This window comes from Anguilla anguilla, chromosome 8, assembly GCF_013347855.1.
Source record: "Anguilla anguilla isolate fAngAng1 chromosome 8, fAngAng1.pri, whole genome shotgun sequence".
NCBI classification, from domain to species: Eukaryota; Metazoa; Chordata; class Actinopteri; order Anguilliformes; family Anguillidae; genus Anguilla; species Anguilla anguilla.
Window position 1 is genome coordinate 27,916,875 of NC_049208.1, and position 18,481 is coordinate 27,935,355.

The 18,481-nt window shown below is 43.4% G+C and overlaps 1 protein-coding gene across 1 annotated transcript in view; it reads left to right on the forward strand.

Moving 5' to 3' along the window:
- The window catches only part of csmd2 (CUB and Sushi multiple domains 2), a 260,284-nt gene that overhangs the window by 172,474 nt on the left and 69,329 nt on the right, over positions 1-18,481 (forward strand). The window contains exons 26-29 of the mRNA XM_035429807.1: positions 6,551-6,753; positions 8,768-8,959; positions 12,690-12,828; positions 13,386-13,573. Coding sequence (XP_035285698.1) covers positions 6,551-6,753; positions 8,768-8,959; positions 12,690-12,828; positions 13,386-13,573 — 722 coding nt within the window. The remainder of the gene's footprint in view (positions 1-6,550; positions 6,754-8,767; positions 8,960-12,689; positions 12,829-13,385; positions 13,574-18,481) is intronic.

Below are 18,481 nucleotides of genomic sequence, written 5' to 3' on the forward strand. Positions count from 1 at the left end.
TTTCTTTCCATCTCAAGTTTATCTCATTCTCTCACTCATTCTCTCTGCAATGTAAGGTATATATACATATTTCTTTGATTCCATCTTTTCATGATCAATTATTAAGTATCATTTGCAATCCATGGGAATTGAGCCTGGGAAGACTGGGTTTCCCTCACTGATGCACTGAAGCTAATGAGGCAGAGCAAGGCTGGAGTGAGCCCGCATAGATGCGGGCCGTCCCATGGCTGCAGCAGGACTGGGCTGAGGGACAGCACTGGGCCCGGGGGAGGACACATAAGAAGGGGGGGGGGGGGGGGTGGGGGGGCTGTCTTTGGTCCCCTAGGAAAGCCCTGGCACTCTTTGACATAAAATTCAGAAGCAACACCAATATTCCTGGGACAGATTCTGGAAGGATGCACCACCACACTGGTGCAGGATACAGGAGGGGTGTGGCATTTTGAATAGAATATGGGGGGAAGGGGGTGGTACGGGGTGATTGAGGACAGGTTCCGGTCGGTGCGACAGGGACAGGATGAGGGAAGAGCTCAGCCTGAGATGGATTTGGGACAGGGGTTGGGGGGTTGGGGGTGGGGGTTTGTAGCACACAGCAGGATTCGGGAGGGTTTTCGACTCATCCTGCTTTGATCTCCGACATCTGCACCTCCGATCTGCTCTTGCTCGGTGGAGGTGATAATTACCTTCAACAGCCACTTCACATCTCACACCCTCCAGTCTTTTCAAGCACTCTGGATTAGGTATCCCATAAGCCCTTGCCCGAGCCGGCTTTGAGCAGCCGAACGAAGGCTCGGCGGATTGTTCTGCGTAACGAGAAGCTCGTCTACTGCCGGTGCTGGGGAATCGGGGGGTGGGAGGGGGGAGTAAACAGGCGCCGAGCCTCGCCTATCCGTTTGTTTGCTTGCCTCTAGGTGCTGACTTTCTCCACAGCAGTCCTCCTGTACGGCACAAAGGCATGTTCTTCTGAAAGTGTTGCTTTTTGGATGAGAGATAACAGCAGGGCAACAGCGGCAAAGTACACTCGGTGCTGATTGATCTGTATAAAAATACATCAGAATAAACAGCTTTGATGCTGGGAGCTTTAGTCAAGCTATTGGCAAACTGAAAAGAAGGAGCTGGGAGGATGGCAGCGAGATGTTTCATCACATGCAGATACAGTCACTCATGCAAACAAAAATGTGCATGCGTACACAGCACAACAATATGCTGTCTCTCTCTCTCTCTGTCTGTTATGCGCACGCTCGCACGCACACACACACACAAACACACGTGTACGTTGTGTACGTCCTTCTCTCTTCCCCCCTGGGGAACACTTTGCACTGAAAGCCAGCAGCAGGAATTGATGAGTCCCGCAGATTGCACTGCATGGATTTACTGTGGATAGAGGCCAGATCTGCTGAATAAGGCCACAAGAAGCTCTTTATAAAAAGCAATCTTAAAACAAAGTGTATTAAGATGACTATCAATAATGGAGGGTGCACCATGGGCAGACGACTCACAGGCCTCCAATACAGACACATGCTTTTAGTCCCTTTTCACTTCCTGTACTGTTGCCAAATGTCAGACCACTCAAAGGTATTGGGTTTCCAAAATTGATCATAATTGAACAATCATGAAAACATCCAGGGAGTGCTTTAATGCGTCACTGAGTTCAAATTTGATGTCACTCGTTATGCAGGTTATGGTAGGATGGCTTATGGACAATATAATAGTACATTTTTATTTATTTATTTATTTATTTATTTTGTGAATGCATTTGCATTTATTTTACCCATCTGAAGATTCACGAATAGATCTGAAGATTCTCAAAAAGATAGGTTCGAAGAGTTTCATTTTGGCAGTCTTGCATCCATTAATGATGTACTCTGAATGAATGAGACCAACTTGGCACAATGTAACAGAAGATGGATAGAGAGTACTAGACTAGCCACAATGTATGTGTGTGCATGTGTGTGTACCTGTGTGTGTGTGTTCCCCCAGCTTTCCTTCTTTTATTCTCTACGTTCTGCTCGGTGTCTGATTCATCTCATGCCAGAGAGACTCCTGGGGGACTTTGCTAGAACAGGTTGGCCACGTGCGCACACACATGTTTCATTTTGACATGGTATTATTCCAGCTCTGTGCAACTCTGCCCCTGTGTAATTCAGATCTGCTGTAATTCCGTGTACATGCAATTTCAGCCGACAGCAAATCCCTTTCTGTTTAATTGAATCCTAGATTAGGATTCCATCCTGGTGCAGTTTCCCTTTTCATCCTTTCTCATTGTACCTTCATGTGCATCCTTCTGTATCTCTGTATTCATATCCCCGTTTCACTGCCTGTTAAATTCAGCCTCTGTGTAATTATGTACCTGCGTCATCTGTGTAATTCCGTGCCTGCGCAGGTCAGCCCTTGTTTGGTTGCATATTTTTGGTTGCGTTGAAGAAGTGCGAAGGTCCAGTTTTGCATTATTTGGCACCAGGGAGGGGTTCGTCTGGGACCTGATTGGTCAGTGCTTGGTCACCGTGGCAGTGCTCGGTCACCGTGGCAGCACTGAATGTGCTCATCACTTCACAGCCTGCTACCGCTGCAGTGACGGCTCACAAGCTGCTCACTCTCCCGCCAGCACTGGGCTACAGTCTGAGAGATTCAGTTTACAGGGTAGCTCCACAGCTATTGGGGAGATTAATTAACCTCCATTCCCCGTTCCAATTTCTACCTCTCATCTCCATTTCACTTCATTTGAAAAATTGTTTTGAGTCTTTGTTCTTAAAAACAGTGGCATTAATAATGACACTGGGAGCCTATTGTATTCTGGATGATATCATTTCCCTGTCTCTCTCTCTTTCTCTCTCTCTCTTTCTTTGTTTCATGTGTGTTCATACTATAAGTGTGCTTCGGGCCTGTGTTGAGCTGAATGTGAGAAAAGGAGTTTGACGACTGATCTGTTTCTTTCCTTTCTGGCGGGCCGGGGCCCGGCAAACGAGCGGAGAGCCAATCAAGCGCCGCAAAGCTGATTCCCCCGTTCGCTCGCCTAGTTTCATTTAAAATGCAAATCTGACAGCCTACACGCCCACAATTCATCCCTCACATCCCTCTGCCAGCCGCAGAGAGGGAAGAACTGCGGAGGAAAAGACGAGGGAAGAAGAAAGGAAACCTGTCAAATGAAAGGACAAAACACGGGGATTAGCAAGCGGCAGTAGGCTCAAATCCGGCTGTGGAGACGAGCTAAATGCCGGCGGACTGACTCGTTCCATTGAGGAAGGCCCATGGACTCAGCGGAAGCAAGCTTGCGTGTGTGTCCCCGGAAACTGGGGAACGAAAGAAACCAACTGCCCCCGGGCCCGCCGGATGCTCGACTTTTCGGCCCCAAACGCCGCTCGGTCCCCCGTCTGCCAGCAGCCGAGTCAGCCGGCTGGCGGGACATCAGTGATGGTTCCCCGGGGGTTTGACAATTCAGTCGCAGTGCAGGGCGTACTCCGACGCCTCGAGCAAGGGCGACCCGTCGCTTCGCCGTAATCGCGGGTTTCGTTCTGCGGCGTCCGACATCTTCGATAAATAAGAGTGACATATGCATCTATTGAGCTCTCGCACCGCAGTGAGCGCGCGCGTCCGTCTGTGCGATCATTCATTCAGTTAGCTCCCCGCTCAGCGAGCCCCTGTGCAGACAATCGTGCCAATGTTTACGCGTAAATCTGCGGAAGCGTGCTGAAAATGTAGATTCCGGTCTGCTAGACGTCCCTTTGGGTGTGTCGGCGGAGCGTCCCCAGATTAGCGTCGTATGTTTCGGTAGCCGTGCTAGGCGTCAGGCCCGCGGTGCCCAGTGCATCTAAATGGCTCTTTCTGTCTTCAGCTAATGCTGCTCCCCTCTCTCAGAATGTATCCTGCTAATGTAGGACTGGTAAACAACAAAGGCAGGGCGGTCAAATAATTGCTGCGTTTATTGGATTTGCAATAAGGCTTCAGCCCAGGAATGATTAATCTCATTTACAGCCACAGGATTAAGGGAGTTCGAGCTGCGGTATCGAGGAGGGGGAGAGGCAGGACTGCTCTTTAATGTGTAAGCTGGTTTATTTGCAGACGGCAATGCACTGCATTACCTCCACCACCTCCACACAGGTCCCTCTATACCTCTGGCCATCTCAGGGGACATGGAGGCTTGGGGCTTAAACTTTATGCCATGGAGAGAGCAGGGGAAAAGGCAGTAGAGGAAAGGCAATGCCTCCACCATCCACCCAGCAGAGTGTCAGAGTTCCCTGTGGGCCACCTTTCAGCCCAAAATCAATTTGTATGAATGGAGGAGAGTATGATTGATGAATGCTGCACATGCCTGACTATGATCTAGCAGTGGAATCATAAACAATCATGGACACTGTTTCACTACCATTTGTCAAAGGGGCATCAGAAAATATCTAAATTGTCATTGGACTACTTTAAGTTTAGTTTTACTCTTGTGGACAAAATAATCCTCATGGTCACCTTTGTTGTACACCTTTATCCCCATCAACCCAAACCCCAAAAGGGGCTCTGAGATAAGCTAATGCTGCGAGTGCGTAGATTAGGATGCAGTGAAGTGCCTGTGGCCGCATTGCGTCTGCACAGGGTTTTCATTGTGGAGTGTCGAGTCCTCAGAGGGCTTTTATTTCGAGGGAGCTTGCTCAGGCACGGTGGCCCTGGCAACGGAGTGACAATGAGAGTGAACAGAAGCTAGCGCACTTGGTAGGGCATACCCCATACCTGCTGTATACAGCACCGAGAGTTTGGCATTTTTCAGGAATTCCATCAGAAAAAAAACATAGCAGTATGCTTCCTAAAATGGTGCCTGTTTTTTTTTTTTTTTTAAATAAGCAAACGACAACATTTAAGAATATATTTTTTATTGCAAAGACACATCCCATTGTTTGAATCCTTTTTGGCAAAATTCAGCCAGTGTTTAAAGGTAGCTAGTTTGCTAACGGTTCCTGCTGTAACTGACAGAGCTGAGTTGACAGAGCAACTAGGTCGACCTTAAAACCTCCGACTACTATTGCAGTCTTCACCCAGCCAGGGGCTTGTTCTGCACGGCTGCAGCTGGGTACTGCTGGACTCATTTCATTATAGTGTATTTACAACTTTATTTCCTTATGCAACATTGATATTCAGATTATATCAGAATGTTCAATACGTATGTTAAGTCACGAAGAAGGAGCCATGTGGATTTTCATGATGCCAGGTTTATCAATTATCAATTTTCAAGTGACGCTCAATTTGAGTAAATGCTCAAATTGCCCACTGTGGTGTTTAGTGTTAACTACTTCTTAACTAGCCTACTGTAGCTACCTTGCAAATGCCACACAAATTGAATTCTGTTTTAAACTAATGTTAGCTAGGCCTACAGATCAAATAGCGACATGCAAACCGAAAGACATGCAAAAGGAAAGATGACTAAATCCACACCATGCGTGTTTCTGTGTGCTAGAATGTACATTCTACATGTTCACATTTTGGAAGATTTAATTAAAGACTTAATCGACAGTGCACTGTATGAGTGGGTAAAACTTGGCATTTCTGAACATTGAAAATATTCTTTCTGAGGTAGTAGCAGACAAAACCAGCCTTGGCTGTGAGATAGCCAGTGCCCTAGAAAGTGAATAGAGTGCCCTTCCCATTCTGTCCACATGAGACGAGGACGCCGGAATTAGCAGGAGAGCTACGGGACTCCAGCAGAGTTCAGACAAGCATGCCCCCGTCTCATTTACCTGCGCCCAGGAGCTCTTCCGCCGCACTGCAATTAAAGAAGCGATGTGTTTACCGGGCACAGTTAAGAGCGCTCGCGGTAATTAACGTGCAGGGTTAATTGACTCCGTGCTGGGGAGAGCGCGGGCTGGTAATCCGGTCATCGGATCCAGCTCCAGCCCAGAACGCGCACGCGCTAGCCCCAACCCTCCCGGGCCCGGCGTGCTGCTTTAGCTCCACACCTCCCCTCCGGCTGGGTCCGGGGCTCTTCACCGCCACGCGGGCGTGAAGAGGCACTCCGTCGCGGGGGCTCTCGACGGCCTCGGTGCCAAGCGCGTCACCGTCGACCGCGCTCCGGGCTCGCCGAGCGCAGGCCACGGCCTTAAAACAAAGTGCACTTTTCACCACGTGTCAGTGCTCAGGATTTCGATTTTGCTCTCGCAAATTGTGTTCATCTTGTTGTTCTGTACTCGGTGAGGTCAGATGCACAAGTACACTTTGGAATACTTTTCTCTTTTTATTTAGTTTTTTTTTTTTTTTTTCTGCTGAAATGTGAACAAAATGTTTATTTCCCTGTCTGCTGCAGATGTTATTAACTCCTAATGTTTAAACACAGTTAGGCAGACCTTTTTTAAAGCGGTTGAGGGGGAAAAAAATGAATTAGTGGTTCTGAGAGATGGATGATTAAATGGAACTAAGCTTTCTTTAATGATAATTTAATGCTTGTGAAAAGTCCAGAATTTTCCTGTCTACTCCCCTCTTTTAACTTAATCGCCTTCATCTCGTTTATCTCTCCTCGCACAGCATCATTTCTGCTGTGCATCGTGTCACACGCTCTGGCCTGTGTTTTCCCCCACAGGCTGCACTTCCTGGTCTTTCACACGGAGGAGGTGCACGACGTGTTGCGCATTTGGGACGGTCCCCAGGAGGGCGGGGTCCTGCTTCGGGAGCTGAGCGGTTCTGTCCTGCCTCCGGACACCCACAGCACCTTCAACTCCATTAGCATGCAGTTCACCACTGACTTCTTCACCAGCAAGCAAGGCTTTGCCATACAGTTCTCCGGTAAGTGTGTGTCTGCGCGTGCACGTGTGTGAGTTCACATGAATATGTGCTTGTGTTTTTGATTGTATTCATGTGTGTGCATGTGTGTTTGCATGACAGTGTGTGTACTTGGGTGTGTGTGTTTGTGTGTGTGTGTGCGCTTAGGTGTGTGATTGTGTATTTGCTTGCATTCATGTGTGTGTGCATGTGTGTGTGCGTGACAGTGTGTGTACTTGGGTGTGTGCGTTTGTGTGTGTATGTGCTTGGGTGTGTGTTTGTGTATTTGCTTGAATTCATGTGTGTGTGCATGTGTGTGCATGATGGTGTGTGTACTTGGGTGTGTGCGTTTGGGTGTGAGTATGAGAGCACACACTCACAGCTGAGCGGTTGATTGGGAAATGTAGGTGCTCCTACATTAGCTCCAGAGCTCATCAGCTCTCTCAGCTTGTGCTGATAGTAACAATGGACTCCCCCTCATGGGCTGAAGTGGGAGGAGAGCGGTGCTCTGACTCTCGCTCCGGCAAGGACTCAATATGTCATTAACAGAAACCTGTTGGGCGGAGGTGCCAGGAGCGGTCTCCCCTGTCTGCGTGTAACCACGGCAACAGCATCAACCTTCTCCTTTCCTGATCAGTGATCTATTCATACAGTCTGTTCTAAATTCAAGTGCCGCATTTCGAAAGCCCTGCTTTGTTTAGAGAGAGCAACGCCGATGAATGGAGCTCCGCAGAGGTGCAAAGGTATTTTTGCACGGCAGCCCCAGACAAACCTCCCCATCCCTCCACCCGCCAACTTCCCCCATCACAGCCCCCCCTTTCCTCCTCACCCACCCATCCCACCCCACCCCAAATCCCCGGACCGTGTTGCTTGACAGAAGCTGTCAGCTCAGTATCTCAACAGACGGTGAAACCTCAGACCTGAATAATTGTGCAGCTGGAATCCCAAGCTCTCAAATCAGGGACCCCTGAAAGCCCGATCTATTCTCGGCGTTGGTTGTGATCCTCTGAAACCACTGCATGAATGAGTGTGTGTCTTTGGAGGGTGGTGGGGAGTTTGTGTATTCTCTTCCTCTCCCCCTCTCTCAGGCATACTTGCTTTGATTTTTGCTCTTTTTCTCATTTTGGGTTTGGCATCTTTGTGCTTCCCTCACAATTGATTTTTCCCATCCCGGATCCAAAGCAGGGTAGTGCAATTTGGGATGCAGTTCTTTGCTTTTTTTCAGTCACTCCAGGAGCAACATGGGGAATTATTTTTTGAGTTGAGATTTGTGTTTCAAATTGAGGCTCGCGGGCAACCCTTTGGTTGTTTTTGTATCGTCCCAGATGCATCGCTCGTTAAAATGAACAGTTTTAAATTGCTTTAACAAAGCGCAAAACCAAACAGAAGTAGCAAATCATAGACCCGAGCACTTTGGAGTAAATGCCATCTGGAATTAATCAAGCGGGGTATTCTTATAACAAACTTGCCAGTCGGCAATTACAGTATATATTTTATATCGGGAAAGTAGCTTGGAGATGAGAAACAATGTCTGATTGCTTCTTATAATGAGAATCAGGTTTTTGCATGAGAGAACGAGAATTCATACACAATTGGAGCTGGTAGACTGCAGTACCTGGTGGGCCGCAGGTTTACTGTTGCGCAGTGAATCAGGGGGGATCCAGGCGTCTGAAACACACCCTTCTTGTGCCCAATCATCTGTCACTATGGGGGTCTGCAAACCACAGCGAGAACTGGCATGGCCAGGATTTAGTTCCAGACCATGGACTTTGTCATTATATTGAAAACAAGGTATTTAGCAGGGTATGGCTCCCGAGAGGTGAATTGTGACATATTCCTACTTCATGACGACTTCCTCTTTTTTAAAATTACACGAATAAGTTACATTTTTGGAGTTTAAAAAAATAAAACACAATCTTTGGCCAACAAAGTTTGTGTGTGCTTTTTTGGAGGGTTGCTACGCCGCTGTTTTGTGCCTATGTGTTGTGTCTGCTTTTGTTTTGCATGTTTATTTATGTGGATTTTTTGGCCATCTTAGTTTCCACTGCTACTTCCTGTAATGACCCGGGCACGCCCACCAACGGAACACGCAGTGGAGACAGCAGGGAGCCGGGCGACCGTGTGGTGTTCCAGTGTGATCCTGGGTACGTCCTACAGGGGGCGACCAAAATCACCTGCACAGAAATCAACAGCCGCTTCTTCTGGCAGCCCGACCCACCTACCTGTATAGGTAAGACCCTGCTTGTCCATTATTGTTGCGCCTAAGTACTGTTTCTGGAACACAATTTCACCTGACCCACAAAATGGCAGGGGGGAGGGTCAGGGTTGGCTATTCTTTTTAGCTGGAAGCAGGAAGTACCTGGAATCCAGGTTCTCAACATTAAAATTCTATTCTACTTCATCACTCTTTTTTTAAATGTTGTCTTTATTTAATTTTTAAAAAATGTAATTATTATTATTCTTATTTTATTTTTCATTCCAGATATCGATTTAATGCCTGTTTGTAATCAATATGAATTTGTCACCCATGACTGACTTAGATGTCCTCAAGTGACTGACTGTAGCATAAACACTACCTTGCCTCATTAGTCAGAGATGATTGAGCACAGATGATGTGGTAGTATAAATAATATGCTATTTTCAATTACTTTTAAAATTGTGAACTGTGTTCATTGTATGGCACTGTGACAGGGCTGGAGATGTACTCTATGCACGCTCATATATACCGTACAAAGTATTACATAAATACAAAGTATTAGGACAGTGACACAATTTTAGTTTTTTTTTTTTTTCGGCTCTGTAGTCCAACGCATTGGATTTGAGATGAAACAATGAATAATAGGTTAAAGTGCAGATTGTCAGCTTTAATTTGAGGGTATTTCCATCCATCCAGTGATCCATGTAGGAATTTCTTAAGGAATATCATATGAGAGGGAGTGCTGTTGTACTGTATATCAGCACAGCTGTGATTATCTTTGGCTCTCTGTGGACTTGTGCCTACTAATCACAGCCATGCCGTATAAGAGTAAACAATCACACCCGCCAGTGTGATATTGCTTTTATACAACAGTTCTATAAACAAGGCTATTCATCAAGTAATGATAATTTGAGACAATAGATTATGATTTTATTGTTTATACAGCTCTGCCAACAAAGGGTGCGTTTGTTTATTATCTCTCTGAGCACCAGAGCGCACTCAGAAATTCAGAACATTCTGAGTATTGCAATTTGGAAATTCAGAGTACTATGCCCTAGGAGCACTCAGAGCGAGCACTGGCTGGAGAGAGGGTTTATCCGAGCATCTGCTTATTCTGATGTAGAAAATGACTGAAGAGGTTATTGTCGTAAATTAATGGGTTTCTGTACGCTTTGTGACGCTTGAACCACAGAGCTCTGAAATCCGAGCAGATTTTCAGAGTTAATTTATGAACACACCCAAAAACAGTTCCTTCAGAATTCATTTAGGCACTGTTAAAACAGTCACTGTTGCTAGGCAACACTATAAACAGACTCAAAGAATAGCTAGCTGGCTTTATGTTGCCACCGTGCTAATGTGACAGTGAGATAGTATCAATGTTGGTTGTAGTATACACTGAACTGTACATTTCCATTGACTATAGTTGTTAAAGTATATGAGTCCAGGGCTGGGGTGACTGAAAGTTCAGAGAAGCTTGTTGGGTTTGACTGGCATTTGACTGGCGGTGTTCTAGACTCGCTGCATCTTGTTATGATTTTGCTGTGTCTCTTTCTGGACTCCAGCGATGACTGAGAAACAACTGGTATAGGAACAGCGGGCTCAGTAACATAATCGCTGTCCAAATATTCTATTGTCATTGTATGGAAGAGATGAAGCATGATGTTATCAAATGTATCTACTTTGTTGAACTTGAAATTCTGCTAGCTAATGAAGGAACATTTTGCTGATTCGAGGGATGCAAACGATCTACTGTAATATAAACAGTGCGAATTGAGGTCTGGGTTATACATTATATCAGCACTCACGGAATGCATCCCGGCCAATCGCAATGCGCAGTATGAATTAACTGTTGTTTAAAGCCATTTTTAGACATTCAGAGCCAAAACAACAAAAATGGTGTCACTGTCCCAATACATTTACATTTAACTGTATTCATGCACATGCTTACAATCACGTTTTATATAGTTTGCCTTGAAATAGGCATACTCATTTACATGCTAATTATTTAAGACACAGTCCAAAAGTACAAAGCTTGTAAATATATCAGTAAATAAATTAATAAATAGGAAATAATGCAAAACATTGAAATGAAATAATGCATTTCAGTGCATTGAAATTCATAGTAAACTAGGTTGTGTTGTATTTAATAGATCTTAAGATTTTAAAAAATAAAAAATTAATTAATTTTCCTGTTGAACTCAATGGAAAATATATTCAGGAGAAACAATGCTTGTAGTATCTACTGCATATCTGGCAGCAGCATGGTGGTTTGAGGCTCATTTGATACCTTGGACCCTTGATGACTTAAAGGCATTTAGCCAACAAATGTGTTCACAGGAGGTCTCAGGAGTGCATTTGTTTAATTCTTGCTCATTTTCTGACCACTGATTTGCTGTTAAGACCATTAAAAGCTTAATATTTTTGCCATTTTGGGCTTGGCCCATTTTTTTTTTTGCCCAGGAGTATACATACACATGCACACACAATACAACATACATACATATATAATGCAGCACGCATGCATATATATACCGTATATACACCCATGTACATACATACTACAGCATGCACACAATACACAGTGTAATATACATAGACATGCATATATACATGCATATACACATATTCTTATACATATACATGCATACATATGAATGCTCAAATACATTGTGCATACACATAAATACACATACTCATACATATACCACATACTTAATAAATTAGTTGAGTTTACCCACTGTCTCTCAGTGTATGGCAAGATGACACATATTTGCTGTGTCATGGTGTGTTTGTCCTCTCCTAATAGAATGGGAAGTTTTGTATATTTGACAGGAGTGTGGATTTTGGGATAATTTTTTTTTTAATTCTGGGAAAAGTTTTTTTTGAGCCATAAAACAGAAAGTGCATTTCTGACTCAGTCGCTTGCAGCTCACAGTGACTACACTGTCTTTGTTCTCTAGGTAGGCCAAGATGTTTTCTTCCAGCCTATCACATTATTTTAGGGCTTTGGTCACTGAGTCTGCATTTTTAGTGTTTCTGTTTAGGACCTGATAGCAATTAAGTTTGTTTTGATATTTTAGTTCATTTTTACAATTTCCTGTCTATTTGTTTTTCAAATCAAGATGTATTATTTTAAAAATAATATTAAATATTGTTGCCAGTTTATTGATATAAATATTGAACAATGTTGGACAAAGCTGCATCCCAGTATCACTCCACTGCTTTGTTTTAACAATTATGTTCTTTTATAACTTATTTTTACACCAAATTTGTTTTTATTATATATTGATTTGATAATGTAATATGTTTTACCCCTACACCAATGTGAAGAAGTTTAAATACTAATCCCCTATGCCAAATTTAATCAAATGTCTTTTCAAAGTCTATGAAGCAATCTGGTTAAAAGCCAATCTGACTCTTACTCAAGATGCATTGTTTATTAAGGAAGGGCAGTATTCAGGCATTAACAGCACAGCACACATCTCTCTCTCTCTCTCTGGACCTTCACAGTTACTGACTGTAGAGCTGGATCTTACTTGCCTCTCTTTGCAGGGGGCCTTGTGTTTGTATTTTTTATTTATTTTTTATTTATTGTTTTTTTTATCACCACTTGCAGTTATTGTGAAATCTTTTTCTGTTTCTGTCCTCTTTTGCTCTCTCTCCCTCTCTCTCTCTCTTACTCTTTTTTCCTTCCTTGTAATGTATAGGGGTTGATGGTTTTTGTGCCTTGTCTCTCTCTCTCTCTCTCTCTCTCTCTCTGTAGCACCATGTGGGGGAAACCTGACGGGTCCCAGTGGGCTGATCCTTTCCCCAGAATACCCCGAGCCCTACCCCCACGGCCGCGAGTGTGACTGGACCGTTACTGTGACACCCGACTATGTCATCGCGCTCAACTTCAACCAGTAAGACTGCCTGCAACCATTCTCATTCTCCTCCAACGGTCTCCCTCCCACAGACTGACTTTGTTTTTTATCATCATTGTCATTTGACATCAAATAAACTCAATGAGTATAACTCAATTGTCACATGTATGTTAATTTTTGATACAGTTTATTAACATAACATTCACTGCATTGTGCAAACCAGTGCACACCAGGACACTGAAGTGTCTTTCTTCGCAGATGGCCTTACGGCGGCCAGTGCTGATGCTATAATAGTGGAAAGTAGTTGTTAACATCTGTAGGTATTTATTGAAGCAATGTGCTTTTAGAACCTTTCTCAAGTAGGGCCCCTTGAGATTTGAACCTGTAACCTGTGCTGTTTATTCATTACCTGAGCAGGAAAGTTGCGAAAACTGCCAAAGCCATTTTCTATCACATCGCTTTGAGTATTATGAAATATTGTTGTATCATATATTTATTATCAAAGCAAGCAAACATTGTAAGAGGCAGTTAGAAAAAGAAAATAAATAAATCCGAGCACAACGTGGTTCTAGAGTACCGTATGTTCTTCCTTCCAGGTTCAGCCTTGAGCCCAGCTATGACTTCCTGCACATCTACGATGGGCCGGACTCCCTCAGTCCACTTCTTGGCAGTTATTATGGGATCGATGTCCCAGATCGGATTGAGAGCAGCTCCAACACGCTGTTCCTGGCCTTCCGTAGCGACGCTTCCCTCAGCAGCAATGGCTTCGTCCTACAGTACACAGGTAGTATGCCCCCTGCTGGCCTGAGGGTCACCGAACATTGTTTTCTTTTATTTATCTCTGATATCGAGTCTCTAGTTTCCTGGGTCTGTATCACCTTGATTTATTATGAATGATGCTGTTTCCACCTTTAATTTCTCATCAGTGTTAAATACCAGAGTGTAAAGGGGCAGTCTCGTTTTGACTGAGCTAATTAAGAAGTTAATTTTAATTAGTTAATGTTCTGATTGCCGGCACCACAACGGTGGTGTCCTGTTGATGATGTGCACAGAAGCAGACCAAGCCTCTGATGGGCAATCACAATATTGACTGAGCAAACATTTGTGTTTATTCACTTGATCTGCATATTTATGTTTTAAGTGGCCATAATTAGGTGACAAGGGGAGAGAGGTTTGAAGTCTGGCTCGCTCTCCCTTCCTGTTTGTAGTGTGCTGTGCCTCGAAGCAGTTATCGACCCATGCCATTTCTTCCTGCTGAGTATAAAAGACATATGAAAATGAGGTCATACGCTGGAGCATGTCAGATCAATACTTTTCTGTCACGCTAAATGCTTCATGTGAATTAAAACAAAAATCCCATTTATGTGCCTATAGCCTCTGTCATCAGCTTTGCTTCGTTGTCTTTCATTATTGACTTATTACTATCATTATTTGAGAATTATGTTTTGCTTGGGTACTTATATAGAGCAATGTTAAATACTAATACAATATCATATCTTTAAAATGTAGTACAGGACAGGAACAAAAACCAAAAAAAACATACTAAGATATAAACTCATAGAAACCAATACTGTGCCAACAGCTTAAGACTAATATATTAGTGATACACTTTTAGTATACTCAAGTGAATGTCAGTCAAATGAAACTCAGTGCTAGGAAACCATCTGCTTTGATTCATAGTGCCTACATGGTGACAAATATTGTTCATATAAGATACATGAACTATCATAAAATGCTACCATACTCATAATGGTATAAGTATTGATCTGTAAAGGTTACACTGTCAGGGGTATGGAATATTATCACGGGTATGGTTTTGGGGGTCAAGGTGAAGTCTGGTGCAAGTACATGTTTAGTCATTGTTTGAAAATGGTGTGCGACTATGCAGTACTGAAGAATAACATGTTACAGTCGAGGACATCATGGAAACCACAATATATCTGAGCTGTATACAACTGCACTCCAATTTCTCTTCACTCTGTTACCTCCCCCACCTCCTGTACTGTATCTCTCACTGTGGATGAACTTTTGAACATGCTATTTTCAGCCTAATTTCTCCTTCTCTCTCTCTCAAAATGACCTCCTTGACCCTCACCATTTCAACAGAAACAGCCCTCATTGCAGTCAGTGAGAAGCTCCATTCTTTAAAGGAGGCTTTTTTCTCTCCAGCCCAGTCCTCCTCAACCTCTGTTCAGAATTTGACACAGTTGAACTTCACCTGAAGCTGTCTTCTCTTACTTCTTACTTCAACAGTAACTCTTGGTGGGTGGGGTGGGGGGGAGGCACAGTTTTGAGATCTCATAGCCCCTCAACAGGTGTCCCCCAGGGTTCTATCCTTGGTCCTTTTCCCTTCTGGGTCATATCACACTTTTGTATTCCTAAGACCAGGGCCATGCACAGATGATTTGGGCGGCATATGCTCAAAATAAAAAGAGAATGTTTTATACCCAGCCCCAGACTGCTTTGAGGAAATGGGGGTGGGTGTGCAGTGATTTTAGTGGTTTGCCAATTAATAGGCCTAGTGTTTTTCATGGGTGTTGTGTAGGCCTAACCAGGATATAGGTCTATAGTTTATACAACTACAACCACTGTTGTTTCTTCTTTAAATGTGAAGCTTACCTAATTGTTAGATACATACTGTAGGTATATATTTTTCATTATAGTTTCAACATTTAAGCTATGATACTAAGCAACATCATGTATGTGTTCATTTAAAACCCACCTCCATCAAATTATATGTTATTTCACCTTACATAGTATTTACTCATATATACTTGCAGAAGTGAAACAGCTTGTGCCATGATTCTCATGTTTTTGATAGCATTTGGAAGTTTTCTTATTTTCACCTGCCTCTCTTTCTAAAAAAATAAAAAATAAAACAGACAAATAAGCACAGAAAATAGACATGGATTGACACGACAGCTGCAGTAGGCTATGCTATGTATGCAATGAGTATGTTATTAATGTACAGTTTTCCCAACTTGATCACTAGACTAGGTCATTAGCCGGCTAGCTAGGTAGCTATGTATTGCTACAGCCGGAAACTGTACAAAGTTTAACCTCACTAGCTAGCTAGTTATCACCGTACAATAAAGGCCACCTGTTGCCTCCTTGACACTTTCTTTCTTCTCAAACAGCCAAACATCAATCAATATCCCTCCAACCTATGACGCCAGTTTGGGAGATATTGAAAAAAACAAAGTCATTGTCCCCAAGATTGCTATAATGTGGGGATCATAAAACAAAATCAACCATACAACCCATGTCTTAAACATAGTAAGCCATTTTCAAGAGCAAAATGAAAATTAAACCTTCACCCATACTTACAGTTTTTGAGCTTGAAAAGTATCTGTTGCTTTCACTTTAAGAAACCGTGCATGTGGGTTAAATAACAATAAATTATGGTTATTCTTCTTTGAGATTTCATTTTTAGCATGGTGGATTTTCTCACATAAATAAAAACACAGTTATTGAGCTGCACAGCAGCAGCCTTGCATTGTACACATTTTTCAACAATCTCATTCAAGTTTAACTCCCAGGCTGTGATGCTCTCAGTAGGAAGTATACAGTCCATTCGTTCTCTCTCCTGCCCTCCCGTTCCTCAGGTATTTCTTCTAAAACAACATAGTGGTTACATAATTCGTGTCATAGCATAATAAAAAGCATGGATGCATGGATTATTATTTGAATATTTTGGGGAAATGGGCAATCCCCATGTACCATGCCCCTGCCTACATCCAGCCCAGGCACCTTTGGGAAGTAAAAAAAAAAAAAAAAAAAAAAAATGACTGCTGCCAAAATTGAACTTTTGCTGTCTCAGGGCAGGGGACATACGTTTCGTATGTCTGTCTATTGGTGCACATGCTTACCTGAGACTAACAATGACATTCTTCAGTTTTGTTCTTCACTTTTCGCCCTGGATGTGAGCAGTTTCTGATGAATGGTAATGTCCTGCTTTCTTATGGTCTATTTAATTATAGAAAAAAGAGTAGCACTGAGGCCTGCTTCTGTAGGAAAGTCACAATATAATTTTGTCAAGGAGTGCTGAATACGGTAATTATTAATACAGTAAATTAAGAAGTTCCAGTAGAATGATGTACCTCTAGCCATCTAGATATTCCAACTGACTCATTCAGCATGCATTTATTTTATTATTTATTTATTTATTAAATTTATTAAATCAATTAATTAATTTATTTATTCATTCGTTCATTCATGCTGACTAGACTACACTCTAAATTGTGCATTAGTCACGACTGATTTGTTTACAGGGCATGGTTTTCTATTCACCTCTTAATTACCCTTGTCCCCCACAGCTACCGGCCCCATGCTGATATCTCAAAGGCTGACCAGGTGTGGCTTAGTGTCTGCTGCTTAGCTTGCCATTGATCACAGCGAGCGAAACAGCTGACGCTAAGCAGCGCGTGGATCGGGACTCTGTTCGAACATAACGCTCGACTATGAAGGGCAGCCTTTTGGCGCGCGCCCAGGAATCTTCTGCCCTGGCGCAGCCTCTCCCACGCATGCAAATATATTTGTAGTCTTACAGCAAACATATTTTGTATGCACGGTGTCAAATTCTCTCGGAGCTAGCTGAAGGGGGAAGCACTGTTGAAAGACGACAAGAAACTGTGATTTGTTTGTAATTGGGGCAAAAACACATCCAACGGCGAGCCGAACACAAAGTCCTTGATACTTCAGAAACTGCTGTGAGCACATTTAGTTTAGAAAGTCTCTTGGTGGAGGGCTAATGCCCTGCCCTTTTTCAATGTTTATTTTTTTCTCTTTGGTATCAAATGAGAGGTCACCGTTAGTCCTTTGAGCGAGGGAGAGTATGATAAACAAAGGGAGAACAAAGGTGGAAGAGGAGAAAGGAAAAATTGGAGAGAAAGATCCAGCACAGACATGCATTGTCTTCTGTATCAATATTCAGCTCATTAAACATGCAGTGAATAATCTGCAAATGCTTGAAGATCCAGCCCAGCCCAGTCCCTGTGCACGAGTGGCCTGCTCCTAATTACTCATTCCCAGGCCCTCAAGGTCAGGTGGAGAAAGACGCTATTGGCTCCCCTCAGATCACTGCCTGCTCTCAGAAATGCCATCTGCTCTGTATTCCGATCCACAGAGCGAGGCCGCGAGTGAGTGAGTGAGGTCTCATTACTGGCTCATCCTGGCCTTCAGACCAAGAGTCAGGCCCCGAGGTCTCACTCCCCTGTTCTTCAGACCCCCCAGAGCAACCCGGCCTCATTAACTTCATCACCGAATCATCCAGGCCCATCTCAGCTCTGGGTCTGCAACAAAAGCTTTCTTACTCCAAGCAACTCTAAAACCTGATTTATGGTCTATGACTGAAATGACGTGTTTTCGAGTGCAAAGTGTTGCATGACACGTTTCCTCAGTGTCACGCACTACTAGAATTTTGCACGTCATTCTTTGTCATGCAGTGTTGATTGGACAGCAAGATGAAACGGTGAAATTAATTGTAATTTTTTTTTTGTTTGCTCCACTTCATTATTTTGGTTTTGACCAGTGTTGATAAAAATGTAGGGCTTTACAGGAAAAACTGAACGGACAGATGTGGTTAAGTCATTGAACCGGTTAGCTGACATCCTAAAATATTTGCAATGCCTGTCTTCATCCAACATGTAAGGCATCTGCTTAACTAGACTAGAACATATTCACCTTGTTTTTC